Source organism: Pelodiscus sinensis, chromosome 1 (genome assembly GCF_052426305.1).
Source record: "Pelodiscus sinensis isolate ZL-2025 chromosome 1, ASM5242630v1, whole genome shotgun sequence".
Lineage (NCBI taxonomy): Eukaryota > Metazoa > Chordata > Testudines > Trionychidae > Pelodiscus > Pelodiscus sinensis.
The window spans coordinates 312,641,467-312,665,863 of record NC_143052.1 but is presented as its reverse complement, the minus strand read 5'-3'; the positions used below and the strand labels follow the sequence as shown (position 1 = coordinate 312,665,863).

The 24,397-nt window shown below is 42.4% G+C and overlaps 1 protein-coding gene across 7 annotated transcripts in view; it reads right to left on the bottom strand.

The window, feature by feature from the left end:
• ZMYM2 (zinc finger MYM-type containing 2) overlaps positions 1-24,397 on the bottom strand; it is a 198,886-nt gene that overhangs the window by 4,669 nt on the left and 169,820 nt on the right. For all 7 annotated transcript variants that reach the window (XM_089775571.1, XM_089775573.1, XM_089775570.1 and 4 more), the window contains 6 exons: positions 18,117-18,211; positions 10,663-10,831; positions 9,574-9,725; positions 4,812-4,926; positions 3,440-3,691; positions 2,933-3,053 (listed from right to left, as the gene is read on the bottom strand). In XM_089775571.1, coding sequence (XP_089631697.1) covers positions 2,933-3,053; positions 3,440-3,691; positions 4,812-4,926; positions 9,574-9,725; positions 10,663-10,831; positions 18,117-18,211 — 904 coding nt within the window. The remainder of the gene's footprint in view (positions 1-2,932; positions 3,054-3,439; positions 3,692-4,811; positions 4,927-9,573; positions 9,726-10,662; positions 10,832-18,116; positions 18,212-24,397) is intronic.

The following is a 24,397-nucleotide window of genomic DNA, read 5'->3' as shown; positions in this document are numbered from 1 at the left end:
AGTAGTAGTAAACAAAAATATACCTCTACATTAATGATTCCCAGCCTTTTTTATACCATGGACTGGCAAACCCATTAACAACCTTTTGGCGGATCGGTAACATTTTATTTACGTATTTGCATGTAAATTATTGAAATTAATTTTAAGATGTCACGTGTTGTTTTATATCGCGTCTGAATGCACACAATACATGTCATAACGGATCAGAGTTTGCAGATATCTACAACACTAAAAAGAATTCACAGAAAGAATTCCCCTCTGGCTGCTGGGTGGGGCAGCCCTTCTCTCAGGGGCAACTGGTCCCTGCAGAGGGAGGGGTGCACTGAGGGGCACCCACAGGGGTAGGGGGCATGTGGGTCACCCTATTTAGCAACTGAAATGTTGTCAGTGACATAGAAGCTAGTGCCCCCCAAGTGCTACCCATCAGCCACCTCTGCCCTCTGGGGTGGGGGCACTGCCATTGCATCTCCATCTCCTACTGTACAACCTCTGCCCTGTGTCTCTTCCTTCCCCAGCCAGGCTGCTCTTGCTCCCAATGTTTCCCCCCAGCCTCCTCATCCCGCATCCCCCCTTTCCCTCCCTTAGAGTTTCTCTCCATTGCACCCCTGCTCCCATTCACCCCATAAGTCTCCCTGGAATCTCCCCAACCTCCCTTCAGCGCCTCCTGTATCCCCCTCCTCACACATCCCTGTTCCCCCTTACCCGCCCCGACTCCCTTCGGCCCCCTCCTGATCCCCTCAGGGCTGGCTCCCCCTGCACCACACACGCTGGGAGCTGGCAGCAGTTTCCCTGGGCCCTGGGCAGGGATTGCAGCCAGCTCCGCTGGGAGCAGTCAGGGACCAAACCCTCCCCCCCTTGCAGCCCTGGGGCACTGCTCCTGGTGGGATGGAGAGGTTTCTTTTACCTGCCCCCCAAGCGCAGCCCACTCTGGGATCAGGGGCTGGCCAGGCTGTTGGGGGCACTGCCCTGGGAGAGGCTCCTGGCCCCAGTCACCATGAGCAGCGGCTGCGAGTAACTTCCTACTGCAGGGGCTGAGACCAGCCCTGGCTCCCAGAGCCCTTGCCTGCTGCTACTGGGTACTAGAAAGCAACCTGCCATGCTTTAGCCCCCGTCCCTGGGGGCTTTCTTGACCCTGGGCTCAGGCAGTATTCCCCGCATCAAGGCAGCATCATGTAGAGAAGCCAGGGAGAAGAGACAATCCTGGAGAGAGAAGGGGGGTTTCTGGGCAAGCTGGGTTGGCTCCAGAGTCCCACCGAGCCAATCATCGAGGCATGGGCATGGCCTAGCAGTGTGCCATGGCCCAGCAGCCAGCGGTTCACAGGCTGGCAATTGGGAACCATTGCTCTACAACATGCAATCGCATATGCGCCTTACAGGGTGAGTGATTTTAATGTTCAAGCAAACATATTTTAGCAGGGCAAGGACTATTTAATGGGAACTGATTTTCAAATATATAATAGAACATTGCAAATTACAATGAGAGAAACTAAAGATGTAGTTTCTGCCACATAAATTATATCTTCAATTTTAAAGTACAGTCTACTAAAACATTTTGGGCTTTATATTATACTTTGTGAAATTTCTATGGAACTTACATTATTCACTTGCAAAACCTGCAATGAGATTTTCCTCAGTTTGCGTAAGATTGTAACATAACAATTGACAGCTATATATTTGTATCACAGCAGTTGTCAGTCATACTTTCATTTAAAAGTTGCAAAATGTTTACTATGTTAAGTTGTACAGTTTTCTACCACAGACATCTCCAAAATATTCAATTTCTGAAATGAAAATTTTCAAGTTTTATCTGCCCAAAGCTTTTTTTTGTTTTGTTTTTTAAACAATTAATTTAGGAAAGTCATACACCCTTTCTAAATGATGAGTCAGTGCAAAAACTGCTGACTCACATTGTGAAAAAAAAATGTAACCCTGCATTTTGACTGGGCTATTGCAAATCTATCTGAACTTGAAATGAATTAACCATATAGGCAGTCTTCAATGAAAATAAACTCCAGAATTTTTAAATTACTCCATAACATTTACTTGCATAATAAAACTTTTCATTAAATTGTAATTAATGTGAAACTTATTTTTCAATGGCATTTTTGCCTGGCTGAGAAGCACACAATTGGGCTCTTTATACCAACTCGTCAATTTACAAGCAATATAAAGAACGCAATATAAAGAACATAATCATGTTTGCTCAAACTTAAATTTATTTCAACCTAAAAAGACCAAAAGAATATTAATATGCAGTGAAAGTCCATTAAAAGTAGAATTACAGCTGTTTGAAGACTTTCAGTCACTAAGAGAAAAAACCTAAAATACTTGTCTTCAATAAAAATAGAGAATATTTGCTTGGAATAACCATATACTATCACCATAAATAAAATGTGTTTCGTTGGTGTTGAGTATTTTGAATTTCTCCAAGTTTAAATACCTGGTGGTTTTCTTTTACGTAATTCACATTCTCATTTAACATCTAAACAGAGAAATCGACAGATAATGGAGTTTTATAGGCCTGTATTTCCAAATCCAGAAATCGGTAGTAACTGAAAGTTGTTGTTATTATACGACTTCCTGGAGGTCTATGTAAAATAAGACTGTTTTGTGAATGGATATGCAATACTAAAAGACACAACATCAGTATCTGAATGAACTAGGCCTCCTCTATTGGCAAGTGGAGCAGATATTCTCATGATTTAATACAGATAGAAAACCAAACCCCACACTCATCCCTAGAGGGAGTGTCTTTCTGCAGAACAAGAGGAAATTTATACTGTAAATTCCAGTGCTTTCAATCTAGCATATTTCTCAAATACTACATTCATTAATTTGTGTAAACATATTTCACATTGCACCATAATAGTCTCTCCTTCTGCATCCTAACAACTCTAAAAACACTCCTATACTATTATATGAAAACACTTACCTCTTAGATAAATAGCACTCAAACATTTTCACAGGACATCTAGCAGGATTTGATGTATTTTCAATTTGTTCAAATACTGGCTCATCATCTTCATGTTTCCTTTTTCCAGTAGTAATTTTATCTTTAAAAAGGAAAAAAACAAACCTCTAAACCACAACTTGAAAACATTAGCTAATATAATTATTTTCATTTTTATATTTAACATAACAGATTAGGGTGAATATTGCAATGCAGACACTTGCATCTCTAAACTGGAGATGTAGCCCATACACAAGGTTTCAGCATTTGACATGGAGGCCAGCTGAATCAAGATGGAACATTTAAATGCAGTGACCTTGTAGTCTCTGCAGACCCCACATTCATATTAAAGATCCAGTAGCTGAAAGCTGCTTAGTTTTATGGAAATGAGGTGCAGTCCTCAGGCTCCTGGACAGGTGCCAAAGTGGCCCTCAATTGGGCAAAATCTGGATGCCCCTATAATACTTATTTTGAAACTGTCAATAGTACCTTCACTATCAGCTCCGCACAGAGAAGAAACCTGGTATTGAAGACAAGCTTTCCTGTCCATTGTTCGAGGATTTTTTTTCCACTGTCTAAAAACAGTGCCAAAGGAAAGTCTTAAATGCTGTTCCACTGTTTTCAGGCCAAAATATTTAGTGTTAAAGTAGAACAGTGTATTCAGAAGAGCAAATGGAGAGTGTGATCCTAGCTGTTTTATCCTCCAAAGATAATCTTCTTCAACTCGAGAGAATATTGACCCTTCCAGAAAAAAAAAATTAGAGAAAATACGATGAGGCAACCAACTCACATTTATTAAAAGAATCAGTAACTTCTATCAACTGCAAAAATCAAACAGAAGTGTTCAATTGAACACTGAACATGCCTGCCTACATCTCCAAGGGTACGTCTACACAGCAGTGTTATTTTGGAATAACGTTATTCCAAAATAACAAAGAGTGTATCTACAAAGCGAGACCGTTATTTTGAAATAATTTCAAAATAACGGGCTTCTCACTCTGATTCCTGTAGCCCTCTTTTTACAAGGAGTAAGGGAAATCGAAGGAAGACTGTTCTTCGACTTCCTGCTGCCAAAAGCCGAATTAAGCTATTTCGACTTCAGCTCCGTAATTAAGGTAGCTCAAGTTGCGTAGCTTAATTTGACTTTTGCCCTGCTCTGTAGACGTACCCTAAGAGGAGAAATGGGAACACACTGATTCAGGAAGTGACAACAGGAATGTCCACACAAACAAGTCAGTTACATAAATTTTTTTGTTAAAGTAACAAACAACAACGCTCTTCCATCTTCCTCCAAAAGTGGGTTGTTCTTCCTCTTATTCTCAGGGTTGCACCGGTTCAAAGGCTTCTTAACAGCTCCCCAGAGCTACCTGGGGAACGGTGAGGTTTGATACAACGCCCCCACCCCCCCATATTCCAGAAAGGGCCCAGATTCCTTTTGGCAGAGAGAGGGTAGCACAAGTGATGCCACCCAGGCCTTCTGTTCTTTCCTCTGGTGGGTGTACATGGCTAGTGCAGGTGTTCCTCCCCTCAATGGTAACAGATAGCTTACAAGAGTGCAGGAATACAGGTTCACCTTTCCCTGCCACTTCCAAAATGGTCTACCTGCTGCTGCATTTCCTTTGCACAGCTGCTCCTCAGTAGGCTGGCCTCATCCCTTGCAATGATTTTGGAGGCAAGGGGAGGAAGGGTGAGAGGAGAAACATGGGGCAGTTAGAGGGGGTGACTGACACCTACAACTGTATTTGTTTTAATTTTCATCAATCACCAACACAAAGCTCAAAATAGTTGTTTGTGCATATCTGCATGCTTAAGAGTACAGAACTGTTAGTAGAAGAATGTACATGACAAAAAAGAAAATTACCATCTGGAAGAATGCTTGGTTGCCAACTTTTAAGGATTTTATTTAATTCCTGCTCAAACGTCTGGTAGCTTGGATTAATAAATATATTGTCTTTTCGATTGCTTGCATACAAGTACTAAAAATAAGAACAAATAATATTTACTGTGTTGGGAGAATTAGTAACAAAATAGCTTATGTTATGAACTGGCTTTTCTTCTCACGATACAACAAAATAGTTTAGTAGTTTATAGGTTGGCTATAAAACAAAATAGTGTAACATTTAAGTCACATAACATGTAACAAAATTACAGAGAAGAATATTTGGAAAACATTAAAAATATTGGTTTAATTAGAAGTCTAATTCATATCAATGAACAGGATATTTTAAAAATCTCTGAAATCCAAAGTATTTAGTTATGGCACCAACACTCATTTTTCATTTTCAACTAGTAGTTGTGAAGCACCTTAGAGACTACAAAAAATGTAGATGGTATCATGAGCTTTCGTGGGTACAATCCACTTCTTCAGATGACTGGAGAAAGGAGCTCAGTGTACAAATAAATAGCTAAGGTGCTGCAGAAGTATTCGCTGTTTAAGTTTTTTTCAGTTACAGACTAACATGAATACCCCCTCTGAGATTTTCAACTAGGTCATTAGAGTAGAACGTTTTAGCAGGATGACATTTAAATGTAAAGTGTGAATACTGACAAAAATAATGCAAATAGAATTACCTTTATTTCAAAGGCAGAGCAAAGAAAAGTATTTACTCATGGTAACAATATGTAGCATTGCAAGAAAAACTAGTAGACTGGGCAAAGCCCCTGAATATTCTGGAGTCTAAAGTAAAATTTTCTTAATCCTCTTGATTTTACAGACAAAAGTTGTTGCTCTTTTGAACACTGACCAAGAATTAATTATGAGGACTATACTAGAATTTTACATTATCCCCTTTGGAGACATTTCTAAGAAGTGGACTTTTGGTTTCTTAAAACTTCCACTTCAGTATTATCTTAGTGAAAACAAGTCTGTTGCTAGTGAATACAATAAAGGTGACAGACTAAAAACATGTCCTCGCTCCTGGAAATGGTATCTATTTCTGTACACACCCTTGAAATAACATTAAACACAGCACTCATTAAGCAGAAGTTCAGCATATCTTGCCTACCTTATCACTTAGTTTCATAAGGAAAAATGAATCCGTACACTTTCTTTGAAGTTTCCCTGAATACATAGTACTTTAGTTCAGATAACTGATATGTAATGGATACATTTACAAAAATACTTTCATTAAAAACTTAAAACCCTTCCAAATATTTTCATTACTGAAGATATGCAATTTAAATTTATTATATTCTAAATCAGATAATGCAATGTCTGTATAAGATATCTTAAGAGAATCCCTCCACTTATTTTTTCATCTTTGTTTTGGTTAACATATTTATCTGGGTCATGAACATATTGACTTTTTTTTCCAAGTGTCCCTTTTAAAAATATTCTTATGTGCTTTCAAAATACATTAGTCAGAAAAACTAATGCAAGTAAGGTTTCTGCACCACCCTCACTATGCTCAGAGTCTACACTGATTAGAGAATAAAGCTCATCCCTGCAACAGTATCTAATCCCAACAACTATGGTAATATGGGGGAAAGAAATGTTCTCTCCTCCTAGTATAAGTTTTGATACTAAGTTACTAAAACACTTCTGATTTGATTTAGATGCATGGGAAATTCCATTGTATCTGAGTGAAGGCTTAATACTGTTCTCAAATCTTTAATTTTTTGTTAAGTTTTTTGCCTGCCCGATAATTTCTCAGTTTTCTTCTTCAATGTCAATGTTACTCCTTTGATTTGAAAAGAACAAACTCTTTTCTTCTGTAAAATGTATTGCAATCATAATTTCCCTCAATATATTGATCTCTCAAATTTAGTTTTCTTCCACAGAGCTGTTTTATTTGAATATACAAGTCTGAGGGATTTTTCATACTAATTTTGTTTTATCATACTAGCAAAACCCTTTAACTACGAATATCTGACATAAGCCTTCCTATGTTATCAAAGCCTCTTTTGTTTAAGTCTTTTAACAGTCGGTTTTCCTGGAAGTTATATTTATTCTCCATTCCACAGATTCCAGTCTAGAGTTGTCAGATGGTAGGAAGAAGTTTAATGATGTAAGAAGTAAGCTGGGTTTTGTTGTACATAGGGACAAAGGGATCAAATTTAGTACATTGTAATTTAAAAACAAACACTCTCAGTGCTAGGGCCCAGGAGAAAGTCTGAACCTGCTTTTGCTTGTATGGAAGGGGGAAGACACTTGAGGCTATTTCCTTAAAATGCATAAAATCTAGAATTAAGCAAGATGCCTGCTGTCACCCCAACTGCTCATGTGTATATCCTGTACTCCCCTTTTTGTCTTAGTGGACTATAAGTTCTTCAGTGCCAAGACCATGTTTTCCTACATGTCTAGCACAAGTGGGTCCAAAACCCCATTGAAACCTAGGGGCACAATCCCAACTGAAATATGAAACACAAATACAAATAATAGTTGGAATGGCAAGATCAATTAAGAATGCTACTCCAGTATCACATTATTTTTGTGTTAGGATTCCTGATGTTAATGTCCATGCAAGACAAATCATTTACTATAAGACCTTAACATTAAATTTGATATATGCATAATATTGGCAACAGTAATGATACGCAGGGTAAGTGAGATAAAAAGAACAATTTGAAGCAAGCTCAACTATTTGGAGAGCACTGTTTTATAAGCAGATGATTTGTTTTTTCAGTACTGCATATCTGATTCCTTTTAATTCAATAAAAAATTCTTGTGTCAGACTGTTCCCTCTAAGATTTTCCAACCATGAGCAGAGTGAGTTTTGGCTGGTGCACCAATATTGAGGTCATGTGCACTGGTTTGAATGTGTGCCACAATGGCACCCAGTGTATTAACACACACACATGTTCTCGGCTGCAAGAGCAGAGCCTCCCCCCCCAGCATGTCCTGTTCCCAGCCTTTGGAGCAGACTACGCCCCCCAGACCATGAGACATGTCCCATTCCCAGCTGCCAAGCAGACACCGCCACCCCCATGTGGTAGGACCTATTCCTAGCCCCGGCTCCCAGAACAGGCCCCAACCCCCCACGCTGCCATGTGGCAGCCCAGAGCATTCAAGCATCCTCCCCACCCCCCACCATGCAGGCACACCCACCCCAGCGGCTCCCTCAACACACCATCTCAGCTGACCCTGCCCGCTGGAGCAGCCACCTGCCGTGCAATTGCTGCTGCGCAGCTCTCCAGAGGAGGTGGGCGGGGGAAGAATTTTTTGTGTGCTGGCACAAACCTTAGCAGGGACTATGGTGTCAGAGTAACAGAAGATACTCCAAGGACAATGATACAAAGCTACCTGCTATTAAACTACGTGTTCTGTCTGCAGTGGGCCGGCGCCCCATAAGGAGGGGCTGTGCCAGTGCAGCTGGAGCAACCTTTGTTCATTGGGAACCCAGCACGGCACATCCTGGGGCTACTCCAGTGGAGGCTGGAAGCTGGCAGCCGGCAGCAACCCTAGTCCCCCTGGGAGTGGGGGCTGCATGGGCTGCTCCAGATGGGCTGGAGTAGTCCCCCACCAAGATCCAGCTTAATTGGTTAACTGGCTAAACACTGGGTTAATCTAACATTTATCCGGTTATCTGATTAACCAGGATTTTACATTCTTACTCTATATTAGATACATATATAAATGATGTCTGGACTCGTGACGTGAAAGGTTAACCAGTTAACTGGTAAGCATCACCCTTAATTGGTGGGGTCTGAAGCAGATCCCCACCTGACATGGACACTGGGTTGCTGCAGCCTCCTAGGGCCCACTGTGGATAAGTCTGAGGTGGCCCAAGGTGCATCTCAGGCAGAGGCTCCTCCAGGTGTCAGGGGGGAAAACACAGGCAGGGGACTACTCCAGCTCTGCTGTGACCAATTAAACAGGATTTTACATCCTAATTTGGACTGATTGAAATTTTTAGCCTTATCGTTTTCAGCTCAGAATTTAGAATGTTTAATCTACAGTCTGCTTTCTGCACCACAAACAGAAAATAAAATTGAAATGCCTCTCTACTTCAAAGATAAATGTTACAGAACATCTTTATCTAAGAATCAAGTGGTCTTTTGTAGTTTTTATCTGCAATGGTATTATAACAGCTTTTCTCTGATTTCAAGTATGGTAGAATTTTAACTCACTTTCTGTAATTGTTCAGCCTTTTTACATACCACAAAATAACGAAGGCTACAATAGTGAACAGCATTAAGCAAAGGCTGCTTTGCCTAGTAAGCACTGTCCCCTTCATCCACTAATGAATAAATTAGTCATTATTATGATCAATGTTGCTATCACAGTTTGTGAAAATTCTCACTTTCTGAGACAGTTAACTATTTCATTCTGCTTTATCATTAAATCATCTTAGAAAATCCACTCAAACTACAACATTTGAAAAATTACTTTGGTCATATACAAGTGAACGTAAGGAGACCTTTAGCAAAAAGTTTAAAAGTATTGTGTTTTACCATCCTTCCTTCAAATTTCCAGATATATGTGTAATTAAAGCACACCCTTTTCCACTGTGTAGTTTATATCATCTCTCTGCATTCCAAACTAACACAGCTCCTATATATTCATAATGCCTCCTAGCCACTTAACTAATAAATCCACATTTTCTTATCCCCATTCTTTCATTAAAGTGTAATACAGAGTCAAATCATCAGCTCCAGTCTACTGAATCTTCTAGATTACTAACCTCCTGAATCCCAAGACACAGGTAATAGATGCTGTCAGGTGTATAGTTCTCTCCATTTGGTCTTCGAATTTCATTGACAAAACGCGCCAACCCATAGTCTAGCTCAGCTACAGTATGCGATAACAGATCTTCCTTTAATTTTACAGATTTTGCTGTAAAATAAAGATAAAATAAATACAACATTAACAACAATATTAACATTACTTGCTATTGGGAAGAGATGGTTTAGATGGTCTCTGAGAACATTAATAAGTTAGTTTCAGTGCTGTAACTGGTACATTTTATGTCAATTGCACAGCAAAGCCACTAGATTCAAGACTACGTTAACTGACTACACTGCATTGTGCAGTGATGGGGAGAAGATTACCTATTTTGAAGAACTGTCCTTCATGGCTGGGGCAAAAGTGGAGGCAGAGAACAGCTCCAGGTATTAAATATGGGGAGTGAGCGAGGGAGGTTTCGGAAAGAGTGTCTGCATTTCTGGAGATCCACGTTAAGGCACATGAAAAACTAACAGATGAGATTAATGGTCCCAGAGTCTAACATCAATGCTGGTATCAGAGCAGGAAGGGCAACTGCATTCCATAACTCCTAAGTCCACTGGAGCAGCACCCCACATTCAGGTAGAGCTTAGCAGCTGGGCACTGACAACTCCATCCCCAGCTAAAGGTCTCTTAAGGCATGAAGAACTAGGATGCCTCTATTGTGTTGTTTAGGAGATCCTAAAGACTGGTGAACTCTGAGGCAGGCTAAGCAATATGGAGAATCAGGGGCCTGCTAGAAAACCAAGGGGCCACAACAAATGCTGAGAGCTAGGGCGGTCCATCCTGTTTCACACTAGGAACACAAGGCCCAGGACTCAGAATGTAGTGCAGATGGTATCTTTAGGAAAAAGGTATTGTGGGGACTTGGAAAAAGAGTTAAACAGCTATTTTTAGAAATAAACCTGTTGCACACAGGATTTAATTAAAATGTGAAAAACATTAGTTTATATTTTATATTAAGAATTAGCTTATAAAAGGTGAAGAGTTCATGCAAATATAAACGTTCTTAATAAAAATTAATTACAAATATGTGGGCCATACTTACTTGATTTCAGTTCCTCTAATACTGGTTGATCTTCATCTAGACTCTTAGTTTTTACCCAGTGTTTCCACGCATTTACACCATATGCATATTTGAAAGGAAAACTACACTCCGAATTCTCAGAGCTATCATCATGAGACTGGTATTCTGACACTGCTTTTCTCTTCACTCCCTGTCATTAAAATAAATCTGTAAATATTACTGCTTATTAAACTGATCTAACTTACAGTCAGTAATATTACCCTTATCTAAAATCATAAAAGTAGGCAAACTATAACAAACTGCCAGCCAGATTTTGAATTATAAAACAGAAGTAGCAATATTTGTTTTATTCAGCTAAAGTAAGAAGGTAGGTCTTTATACTGAAGGCACTTCTATGAACAGATCTAGTGGCGCAGACTCGGGTATTTCTTCTGCGGGCCCCACGTTTAAATTTTGAAAGCTAAATATACAGAAGGTTTTTGAAACCCTAAAAGAATTTTCTTCATCGTTTCAAAATGCTATGAAACAGTATGCTAGACTATAGTTCTTGTAATCCAAACACCACAAGTTTGTGTGGGTGCCTGTGCACCATAAAGGGAACTGACTGGAAACAGACTAAGCACAAAAGAATCTGGCTAATGTATTTTCAATGCCTAAACTGAGTGAAGTACAAAAAGATTATGAAGCACATAAACAATGAAATCTAACACCGTTGTGATCAGGATGTTATTATTAGCATACATGGACATTTCTTCACATGCTTTCAGTTATTTTGCACATTAAAAGTACGATTGTCAGATAATGTAATGCATCTTTATTAAAACTGTAGTGTTAGAGAAAAGGAAGCCAAATCTTACATATATCAGAGGGGTTGCCGTGTTAGTCTGAATCTGCAAGAACAACAAGTCCTGTGGCACCTTATAGACTAACAGATTTATTGGAGCATAAGCTTTCATGGGCAAAGACCCACTTCATCAGATGCATGCATCTCACGAAGTGGGTCTTTGCCCACGAAAGCTTATGCTCCAATAAATCTGTAAGGCTGTGTCTAGATCAGTGGTCTCCAACCTTTTTACACCCAAGATCACTTTTTAAATCTCAGAACAGGCAAAGATCTACCGCCCCGCCCCTTCCTTGAAGCCCCGCCCTCTCTATTCTGCTTTTGTCCATCATTTGCTATCCCCAGCCCTTACTTACACACTCTAACAAACAGTTTATTTTTAAATTATGCGATATATACTATTAAAATCACGTGTTTATAGTTATGAAATAAATGGTCTGTTTTTTATTCATGCTATTTAAATCTAAAATGAAGCATTTATAATTATACATTTTGTGGGGACAGAGTTCTGCGGCTGGGGGTAGGGGAGAGGGAACAGGGTGCTGGAAGGGCAGAGGACAGGATTCTGCAGCAGGGGACAGAGTGCAAGTGGAGACAGAGTTCAGGGAGTGGGGATGGGAATAAGGACAGAGTTCTGTAGCTGGGGACAGGAGAGTGGGGACAGTTCTGTGGCTGGGGACAGGAGTGGGGACAGCGTTCTGTGGCCAGGGAGCGGGGTGCCAGTGGAGGCAGAGAGTCCCCTGCATCTGCCTCCACCCAGGATACCCCTCTCCTTCCCCCCTGAGGGAAACCAGCGAGTGCCTGCCCCTGGGCCGATCTCCCACCCCCGCGCAGGGAAGCCCCACGCGCACTTGCCCCAGCGCCAACCCCCCCGCCGCAGCGCAGGAAAGCCCTGCGTGTGCTTGCCCCAGGGCCGACTTCCTCCGTGCACGCCTCCCCCGGGGCTGACTCCCCCCTCCTGTGTGGTGCAGGGAGCAGATGCTCCCTGCTGCAGTACACCCGGCAGAGTAGCTAGCGTACTTCCAGAATCACCGGAAGTGGTGCTAAGCTGCGGGACTTCTGTCCATCCCTGGGAAGCTGACACTACCTCCATTTTCACTTGAGGTAGGTAGTGGGGCTTCTCAGGGGTGGGAGGGAAATGGGGACGGGGTGGACAAGATGCCTCGCGATCGAGCAGTCGATCGCGATCGACCTGTTGGTGACCATGGGTCTAGATTATAACTCGCTGCCGACAGAGAGATGTAGATTAGGCACATTGAAATTGCTAATGAAGCAGGGATTTAAATATCCCGCACTTCGATTAGCATAAACATGTCAGCTGCTTTTTTCCTAACACGGAGCTTTTTCGAAAAAAATGGCAGTCTAGACGTGGATCTGTTGAAAATAAACCCTTTTTCAACAGATCCTGGAAACCTCATTTTTTGAGGAATACCGGATCAGTTGAAAAAGGGTTTATTTTTGACAGATCTGCGTCTAGACTACTGGGTTTTTTTTTTTTGTTTGTTTTTTTCAAAAAAGCTACATGTCAGAAAAAAAGCAGTGGCCATGTTTATGTTAATGAAGCACAGGATATTTAAATCCTTGCTTCATTAGCAATTTTGACGTGTCTAATCTACATCTCTCTGTCGACAGAGATGTAGTCTAGACACACCCTAAGTCTATATGGTGCCACAGGACTTCTCGTAAATCTTACATAGTTAGATATCTCAAGATTTTGCTTCTGTAGAGTGGTGATAGTTGGTATATCTTCCCCACCTCCACCCACTCACATAGAAGGAAGCTACTGATATTTTTCTAGTGACGTTTTTGACCTTTTCTTTCAAGTCTCTCCCTCCAAAAGTGGATTTAACTCTCATAATCAATCTCCCAATTTCATCCCAAATATCCTATTTTATAGCTTTATGAAATTGATAGGAATGAAAAAATACTGATGTATCACCCTACAATCTCTAGGATGGGAATTAAAACATGTGACAGTGCATCTATAGGATAGGCTTAAAGAACAGCATCAACAATAGTGCTTATTTGCCTGACAAATCATCAAAGTGTGTGCCATATGAGAGACTACTCAGAAAAGAGAAAGTCATTCACCTTGTGAAGTAACAATTGTTCTTCAAGATGTGCATCCCTATGGGTGCTTCACTGTAAGTGCACTTTGAGTCCTTGTCCTGCTGCTCATAGAGCTTTGATAGTAATGTCCATTTGGAGCCCACATACTCTCCTGTGTTCTGCCTCCAGGCTCACCAGGGCACATGGGAAACCCCCCTCCGCTCCTTCTCTACTACAAAGTGCCTGACAAGAACTCCAAAATACAGCAAAGGAAGGTGGGTTGTGGAGCACCCCTAGGTGCTTTAAGAATCATCGTTAGTTACTGCATAAAGGGCATAACTTCTTCTTTGAGTAGTGTCCCTAGGGATGCTCCACTGTAAGTGATTGCCAGGCTTCAGAGTCGAGTCTGTTGTGGATGACAATATGGTGGAGCTGTAGATTGCATCAGAAGCAGAATCCCCAGTAATTGTATAGTGCTCCGCACACTTATGCACAGATGCCCAGGTTGTTGTGCTACAGATTTCTGAGATAGGGATATTCTTGAGGAAGGCAAGAGGAGGAAAAAGATCTTGTGGAGTGTGTGGATGCTGGATGGCGATATTATTTTGCAAACCTCATAGCAACATTTGATACAGCTCAAGACCCATTTGGAGAGCCTCTGAGTTATACTGCTGCACCTTCAGACCTCTGCAATGAAAAGGAAAAGCTTAGGAGACTAAGGGGACTAAGGACCTTTGTCCTGTCCTGTCACCTCGGACAGCAACTTGTGGTGCGATCTGAGAGTAACCTTGGTCCCCCACTCTTCAAATGTATACAAGTGTGTGATGGGGTTAAAATAGCTTTGTGAGAGGGCTAGGAGGCAATCACAAGCAGGCTTGAGGCAGCCAATCAGGATCCATCTAGGTCCTATAAGTAGAGTCTTGTGCGTATACACAATTTGTATCTACATCCACATCTGTAGCTCCAAAAATGAGCTGTGGATATCTGCACTGACATCCACAGACTCGGATACACGCAGATATAAAGCAGGGAAGAGTACTAAAGTCTGCCTTGGTCAGGTGGGAGCAATCAATATGATTTCCCCTCTATTTTTAACATGACTTTTGATAATAAGGGGCATAGGGAAAAGGTATAAAGAAGGTCCCTATTCCACAGAAGGAGAGCATCTCCAAAGAGTGTTGTCTTATTCTTGCCCTAGAGCATTAGCGTTCAGGTAAGTAGCGAACAGCTCTGTAGTAAAGCGTCCCCCACTTCCTAAAGAGTATATGTAGTTCTGCTGAATTTATCTCCCATTTGTGATCATGTGGGAACCTGCAGCTAAGACGGTCAGCTATTGAGTTCTGTGCTTCTGCCAGGTAAGCCACTTATAGCATGATAGTGGAGGAAAAGCACCAGTTCCATAGCTTTAGTGCTTCCATGCAAAGGGAGGATGATCTGATGCCTTCCTGTTGATTTATGTAGTTTTATACTACCTACATGCTGTGTTGCATCAGCACTTTAGTGTGTACCCTTGATTAACGGAAGACAGTGAGTGTAGGCATTCTTGAAGACTCTTAAGTTTGAGGATATTGATGTGAAGAGACATCTCCAGGGAGGACCATTTACCCTTTCTCGTAAGATTGTTGAGATGTATGCTCCATCCTATGAGGGATGCATTGGTAGTGAGGAGTAATGTGGGCAAAGTTGCAAAAAAGTGATCATCCTTAGACATTTGCTGGGTCCTTCTACTTCCACCAGTCCAGAGAGTGTCTGACTTTGGTGGACAGTAATAAAGGTTTCTCTAGTTTCTTTGTTCAGCCTGTAGACCAAGATACACCACATCCGGAACCACCTCATGTGAAATCTGACATAAGGCACCATGGATGTGTCCGCTACCCTATGCGCCAGAAGGGGGAAGCAATGCCTTGGTGATATTTGAGGGTTGATTTGTACTGCTTCTAAGAGTGTGACCAGGCGTAGAACCTGTGCTGTGGCAGAGCACCCTAGCCTGTAATGAGTCAAGATTGGCTCCTACGAACTCTAAGCACTATATAGAGAATGAACGTTGATTTCTGGCCATTGATTTGGAGACCCAGTTACATGAACAAGTCTGCAGCACTTTGGGTAACCTAGCGAGCCTTACTGAACAAGGGTAGATCACAAACCCCTGAGAATGTAGGGTGAGCTGCCACAATGAAGACAGTAGAGGATTCTCTCAAAGCTGATGAGAGCCAAAGAGGAGTACATTTTATTGGTAACAGTCCTGGCCCAGGACAAGGTTATGTCTACACTAGCACTTATGTTGCTTAGCAGTGTGGTTTAATTATGTCCATGGGAGGGCACAGAGCAAGTACATGGTTGATCTTACAATGGTGCAATTGCATTGGTACAACTGTGCCACTGTAAGCTCTCTAGTATACACCTGGTCTAAATCTGAGAAATTGTCTGTGGGAAGGTAGGCTCAGTATGTGGAAATAGGCATGTTGCAGGTCAAGAGTCGTAAACCAATCTTCTCATTCTAAAGATGGAATAATCACTGCTAATGTGACCATCCTGAATTTTTTTAGCTTTGACAAATTTGTTCAGTGGTCTGAGGTTCAGTATGGGTCTCCCACCTCCCTTGTTCTTGGGTATCAGGAAGAATAGTGCAAATAGTGCAAAGGATTGGTCAGCTGCAGTTGGTGATGAGGGGAGTGGTCTGTTAGTACCTTAACCAAGATATCAAAACTGATTGTTTTGAAGTGGATGTTTGTGACAAGGAAGACAGGGGAGAGGAGCTAATACTTTATTTTGGAAAATCTGGATTTTTTCCTTGGAAGCTCATAATAGCATTGCATTAGAAAATGTAGTGTCTGGGATTTATGCATGAGGCTGCAGACTAAATGACTGGAGAGCACCTCTGGAGACTTCAGGTGTGTGGAGGGATGTGTCAGTCTTCTCAGCAAACAATTTAGTGCCTTTAAAAGTAATCTGCACTTCTTTAGGGAAGCCAAACAGGTGCAACAAGGATGCTTGCTGTATAATCCCTGCTGTAGGAATGGACCAGGCAGCTGCATCAAGTGTTGATTGGAACATTGTCTGGGCTATCACTGAGTGATAGCCAGCTGGTTCACTGTTGACCATACTGGCAGAGTCTTCTTAGTAGCAGCACAGTATCTATTCTTGCCGCTATCTGTTGGTACTGTTGCTTCAGTGTCTATGCCCATCAGCTCTTTAGGCACATTAATGGTACTTCAGACCCTTGAGGGTAATGAGTTTCAGGTTTGGACTATCGTTATGCTAAAGATACCAAATATGTGGGTGATCTTTTTTGGTTAGCTCAGGGCTCACAGCTCTTTTCTGAAGCCTTACCTCAGGGGGCCATGGGTTGTTTTCTTCCACTCATAGTCCTTTGATGTTAAGAAAGAAACTAAAACTGTGAATTCACCAGTACACGCTGGTTAGCCTCATGGTAGTCCATGGGTTACAGGGTACGAGGACTGTGTATGTACAGGCCAAATGGACACTACCACCAAAGTTTTACACTTGGCAATGCTAGGATGCAAGCATACCTAGAATGGAGCACCCACAGAGATACCTACTTGAAAGAGACTAGAAATTGCTGTATGGAAAAAACAGCAAACACAATGAAGAGCAGGTCAAACATTACACCTTCTTAAAAAGACAGCACATGAACAATCTCAATGGTCCCATATGATTTACATCATACACAGGGGACTTTTATTAAATTCTTCTCACATGGCCAGAGAAATTTTAGTTTTGGACTTTGAGTTTGGGAGGGGAGGAGGATAAAATCTGTGTAAAACTTATTGTGCCTCTGGCAAAGATCAATTTTTGACAAATCTTAACTGCTAATCAAAACACCAATTTTCATCAAAATACTCAGACTCTACTCAAGTAGCGTTTTTTTGATCTACATTTCAGCTTTTCTAACCCCAACCATTATCTTTCAAAATATTAAGTTTGGCAACATTTTTTTAAAAGCGTAAATAATAGGGAAATATTTTCCCTAACTCTCAATACTCAAAATTGATAAAACTGTTTTTGTTCAGAGTTTCAACAATCAAAAATTAAAGTAGGTTAGCCCTGAAACCTGGAACATTCCATAATGGAAACAAAGTTTGGGAAAATTTTGAACTGAAAAATACTTATCCTTACTTACAGAGGCAGCTCTAGTAAGCTAACACATTTATACTATTGGCTGAGCAAAGTAAAACCCTATACTCGATGGAATTTCTTGAATGATCAGGAAGTTTGGCTACCCCCAATTTCATATTTCAACTTTATAAATAGTAGAATTGAGGCAGAAGTGATTTGTAAAAGGCTATGCAAGTTAGTGGCAAAGATGGGATTAAATCCCAGAAATGAACTGGCAACCACTCTCCTTCTCACTCTGCCTGATGACAAGTCTTGAATAAGTATTATACTGAATTAACTGTATGGCACTGAATTGATTTTACTACTTGAACAAATGTACTATTTCATTCCAAAGAAATTATACATTAATCTTTAATTAGCAATATTTTCAGTTCTCACACGTGATCTAAAATTTAGTCAACCTGCAGTGTAGCAAAGCTTTTTTGTACGTGTATTACATGTTCATTACCTTCTTTTTGGATCGAGGTCTCGGCTGCTCCTCATATTCTTCCCCAAAGACAGGAGGCAGCAAAAATTCATTTTCTGTATCAAGCTCTTCAGCCGCTGCAAGTACATTAGAAACAAAGTTTCATAACATTTCAAAAAGATTACACATTCCAAGATTATGAATTACATAAATCATGCTAATATAAGGAGTCTACTAAAGCACGCAAATGATAATATACTGCTAACATTTGAAGGAGTAACAAGAGGAGGATTTCCGAAGAAGCTATTCATTCTCTTGTGATACAGATTGAAACTCTCTAGAGTCTAGTCCAGCACACTTAGGATTTGACCAGTGCTTAACTATAGGATTTGCTGAATCTTTCCACAGATTACTGGGCTCTTAGAAGACATTTAGAAGGTAAATTAGAGCTAAATAACAGCACAGGACACTGAGCGCGAAGATTAGTGACTGTAAACAAATTTTAGGGGACCATGGGAAACTTGGCCACACCAATGATAAGTGGACATCCAGCTAACTAAAATCATGTCAGACCACGGATGTTGCTGGATCAGAGACTGCCAGACTACACAGGTTCAACTTGTATTTTATATGAAATACCAATTTCAAAACAATTAAATGATGAAGAAAAATTTTCAAGTGTTCTGTTACATCTTTAAGACTGTGTAAGTCTATTAAATATGACATGTAACCTATCGCTTAAATCTCTGTATCAGATGATTGAAGGTTAGCTAATGTAATGCTGATTTTTTAAAATTGCTCCCGAGATGATCCTGGAAATACAAGCCAGTAAGTCTAACTTTAGTACCAGGCAAACTGGTTGCAATGATAGTAAAAAAGTAAAGATTTATCAGACACACAGATTAACATATTATGTTGGGGGAAGGGACAGTACTGATTTTGTAAAAATGTAAGTAGTTAAAGGATAAAAGGCAAATTCCTCTCATTGATGAGTAACTGGTTTAAAGATGGGAAACCAGGGGCAGGAAAAAATGGTAATTTTTTAAAATAGAGGAAAGTAAATAGCAAGGCTCCTCTTGGATCTGTTCTGGAATCAGTGCTGTTTAACAATTACTCTTTCACAGAACACTAACACCAGCTGAAATTAATATACAATTTAAAACTAACACAAAGAAAAGGAAGTTACGCATCCTCTGGAGTAACCAACTGTTCTTTGAGGTGCGTCCCCCCGTGGGTGCTCCACTGTTGGTGACGGGTGGTCCCTGGAGCCACAGTTCAGAGCTTTTCTTAGCAGTTGACAATTGGGCTGCGCACACACAGGAGGCACCTTGTGCAGCAGCCTGCCCGCCCCCCCCCCCCCCCCGCTTCAGTTCCTCGTCTACACCTGAGTTGTTAAAAACTCCGAGTAGAAGGGAGGGTCATGGAGCACCTCACAGGGACACACACCTCAAAGTACAGTCGTTACTGCACAGGGTAAATTTCTTTTCTTCTTCAGGTGATGTCCCCATGGGTGCTCCATTGTTGGTGACTACAGAGCAGTAATCCATGAGGATGGTGGGACTCAGAGTTACTGCTTAGCAATGGAATATAGTACCATGGCAGCCACTGCTGTATCAGCTGCTATTTGAGGCATGATAGCATAATGTCTGGCAAAGGAATGGTCGGAAGACCATGTGGCCACCCAGTATATGTCCTTCAGGGGGACACTGTTCATGAAGGAAGGTGGTTGATGTTGCAGCGGCACGAGTGGAATGGGCGGTAGGTGGAGCTGGTAGGTGTTTATTCCGAAGAGAGTAACAATGTAGCATACAGGCTACTATCAACCTGGAAATGCGCTGCATTGAAATTGGAGTGCCCTTGGAATGGTTTGCAAGGGACAAGAAAAGATGGGGAGATTTACAGAACTGTTGTGTTCTGTGGATGTAAAAAGCTAGAGCCTGCTGAACATCTAAATTGTGAAGGATAGGGTCTCTGTGGGATGCGTGAGGCTTCAGGTAGAATGTAGGCAGGACTATGGTCTCATTAATATGGAAGGAGGCGCTGACTTTTGGCACAAACGATCGATGTGGCCTTATAATAACTTTGTCCTTAACGAAAACAGTGGGGCTATTAAGATGACTCGAGCCGTGTCCGACTGAATTTTCCACGGGATCCTGGGGATCAGTGGGACTGGGGGAAATGCATAGTATAGAGGTTTGTTCCAGACAATTAGAAAGGCATCTCCCATAGACCCCTCGCCCAGTCTTGCTCAAGAACAAAATCGGCAACACTTGGAATTGTCCTTGGTTGCAAAGAGATATATTACTGGGTAGTCCCACCTGTGGAAGATAGACTCTGTAACTCTTGGATGTAGTCCCCACTTGTGGTCTGTTGTAAAACTTCAATTCAAATTGCCTGCCACAATGTTGTTGATTTCAGGTAGGTAAGATGCTTTGATGACAACCCCACGCTGGATACACCAATTCCATAGGCGAATAGCTTCTGCGGAAAGGGATCAGGAACATGTGCTGCTCTGCCTGTTTATGTAGAACACGGTCGTTGTGTTGTCTGTTAGGGTCCGTACTGTGCAGCCCATAATGGCTGGATGACAGTGTCTGCATGCATTCCTGACCGCTTGGAGTTCGAGAAGGCTGATGTGCAACATAGCTTCATGCGGTGACCACCTTCCCTGCACTTTGTGTTGTTGCAGGTGTGCTCTCCATCCTATTAGTGAGGTATCTGTGGTAATTTGTACTGATAGCTCTGGCTGCAGGAGGGGAACTCCTGTGAGGAGCTTGTGATGTGAAGCCCACCACTTGAGAGTCTAGTACACATGCCGGGACGGTGACTTACTTCCCAAGAGAGTATCAAGAAGGCTTGTAGACAGAAGTCAGCCAGTGCTGCATAGCGTGGAAATGGAGACACCCATACTGGACAACATACATAGTAGCTGCCATATTGCCCAGCAATTGGAGGCAGGTATGTATGATAGACGACGGATTCATGGCTAAGGTAGTCGCTAAGTTCCAGAGTGCACTGAATCATTGGTTTGGTAAGTATTCCCAGGCTGATATAGAATTGAGGCAAGCTCTGATTAATTCAATGTCTTGAGTTGGTTTGCAAGTTGACTTCTGTTAGTTTATGATGAGTCCGAGGTAATCGGACAGGCATCTGGTCTTGGAGACCATCTCCTATGTCTCTCCTCGCAATCGACCCCTGACATGGCAACCGTTGGGATACAGAAAGATGACCCCCTGTTGGTGAAGACAGGCTGCTGCAACTGCAAGTACCTTCGAGAAAATTTGGGGGGGGGGCGAAGAAAGTCTAAAGGGAAGAACCTGAAAATGGTGTCCCCAACCGTGAAACGGAGGTAACGTCTATGTGAGGGTTGTATTATGATGAAGTATGTGTCTTGTAGGTCGAGGGCTGAAAACCAGTCCTCCTTGTCCAGTGCTGGAATTACTGAAGCCAATGTGACAATCTTGAAATGCTGTTTCTGTAGGAATTTGTTTAGCCTGCAAAGATACAAAATCAGCTTCCAGCCCCCGTACACTTTTGGGTGAGAAAGTAGGTTGAATAGAACCCTCCTCCTTTATTGGGTTCAGGTACTCTCTCTACCGCATCTATCTGGAGGAGGCAGTCGACTTCTTGCATGAGAAGGGTCTTGTGAGAGGGGTCCCTGAAGGGGGACAGGAAAGGGAGGGGGGAAGGAACGTGAAGGGTATGGAGTATCCTGTGTGGATTATCTTTAGTACCCACTGATCTGATGTTATTAAGTCCCAGGAAAAAAGGATGTAAACTGTAGGTAATGATGCATTTCTGGCTTATTGACACTGGATGGTTGAGGAGGTTGGGAAACCCTCAACCAACTTCTCAAGTCTGCTGTTTGGTGGTCTGTGAGCTAGAGGAGTGTGCTTAAGGTGGGCACTCCCTCTGGGCCGCTGCCTGGATTGGTTATACTCATATGGCCTTTGCTGAGGATGGTTGTAGTAGCTGTCCCTATCTCTGTTGTAAGAGAGTACCTCTTTCTCCGGTATGGTGATTTGTACATGCCAAGGATGCGAAGCTATGCAGGATCTCATCTGTGTTCGCTGCAAACAGTTTTTGTTTATGGAAAGGGAGGTCTTCCACTTTTGTCTGCAGCTTTTTCAGCACTCCTGCTACATGTAACCATGAGGCTTTCCTTATCACCACAGCTGTGGCCATTGCTCTGGCTGCTGTGTCTTCAACATCTCTGGCTGCTAGTAAAGCAGTATGGGTGACAGTGTGTCCCTCATGGATGACTGCTCTGAGAAAGGGCCTTCTGGAGTCAGGCAGGTGTTCCATGAGTTCATGCCAGCTTAGAGTAATTGTCGAAGTCATGGTTAGCTAGCAGTGCAGAATAGTTTGCTATTCTAAGCTGCAGTGTGGCAGATGAGTAGGTCTTCCTGCCAAAGATGTCTAGTTTCTTGTACTCTTTTTCATTGCTTGCAGATTTGATCTGGGGAGCCTTGGACCATTGGTTCGCTGCATACACCACCAGTGAGTTTGGCTGGGGATGGGAAAAAAGGTACTGCTGAAACTGATGAGCTGTAGTTGGGGATCAATGTTGAGAGAAGAAAACATTTCTTTGATCGTATTCTGTAACTGCAACATTCATCAGTGTCAGCAGGGATCTAGTGCCATGTGTGGATGGACCTGGAGAGTCAGCTAGCTGTGGGGGACCCCCAATGGGGGGGGGGGGAAAGGAGCTCAGCTGACTGCTGTATTTTTTAGCTGTTAAGGCAAAATTAACTTTAGCTTGCACTGTGCTCTTATGCTGCTGCGTCTGTGCTATAGTCTCCAGTGTGAAAGGCTTCTCTGTAGGTGACGGCTCAGGAGAAGGAGGTGCTGAGGATCTGTGGGGCTGTTTGGCAGGCAGTTACATGCTCCTTCGCGGCACTGAATGCTGCAGTGCCGGCTGCAGCAGTGCCGTGATCTGCCAGCATAGTCCACAAAGTGCTGCTGACGTGCGTGCCAGCTCGGAGCTAGTGCAGGTTGTGGCTTTGGCAGTGGGATTCATTGCTGTGTGTAAGGCGTCCCCGGTGGTTAGTCTGGGGAACGGTTTTGCCGGCAGTGATATGGCTGGAGAGGCTGTTGCCCTGCTTTGTTTATAGGGCAATGGAGACACCTGTGTTTCAGGTCTCCATGCTTTGCCAATGGTTTGGGCTCATCCGACGGTTGCAGCGCCCTTTCAAATAAAATCATTCGGAGCCGCATTTCACAATCCTTCCTGGCTCTGGCTGTGAGGCTCTTGCAGTGATCAAATTTTTGGGGGTCATGGGCTTCCCCCAAGCATCTTATACATGCCTCATGCCCATCTGAGGCTGGCATGGGCTCATTAAATTTTAAACATTTCTTAAAGACCGTAGGGCTGGGCATGCCGAGTGATATTGAATCTCGGGCTGCCTAATTCTCCTTTCCTCACTCTCTCTCTCTCTCTCTCTTTTTTTTTTTTTAAGAGAGTGTCCCATCTGAGGGAGTGAAGCAGAGAGCGATAGGGATTAAAGCTGCAGGTAGTCTATGGGGAAGGGAAGGAGGCTAGGACAGCATGTTCTTTCTCTTTGCAGTTCGTTCTTTGAAGTTGTAATTAGTAGTCAATTAAGGGCAATGGCCCAAAAGGAAAAAGCAATTAAGTAACAAGTATGTGTGAAGAGACAAATACCTGAGGTAAGAGAGGTCAGAGCTCCATCCGCAACCAAGGACTGTTGAAGAGAAACTGAAGGTGGGGTCAGGTTGCTGCGCAAGGCGCCAAACTGTCAATGGTGTGAGGCGCCTCCTGTGTGTGCGCAGCCCAAATGTCAACTGCTAAGAAAAGCTCTGAACTGCGGCTCCAGGGACCACTCCTCACCAACAGTGGAGCACCCATGGGGACATCACCTGAAGAAGTACTTCTTCACAAACACAATCAACCTATTGAACTCATTGCCAGAGGATGTTATGAAGGCCAAAAGTAAAACAGGGTTAAAAAAAGACTTAGACAAGTTCACAGAGGGAAGCTCCATCAGTGGTGATTTGACAAGATGGTGAGGAACACAACCCTATTCTCTGGACATCCTCAAATCTCAGATTGCCAGAAGCTGGGATTGGATGATGGAATATGGATCACTTGATAAACTGCCCTGTTCCATTCATTATTTCTGAAACAACTGGAACTGGTCCATTGGAAGATAGGATACAGGGGTAGGTGGACGATGGGTCTGACCCAGTATAGCCATTCTTATGTTCTATTAAGAAAGTCAGGCACATAACATATCGCTTTACAGTTCTTCTTTCACCTGTGCAAGCTTTCTATCAGAGCTCTGATCTCGTTATGTGAATTAGCA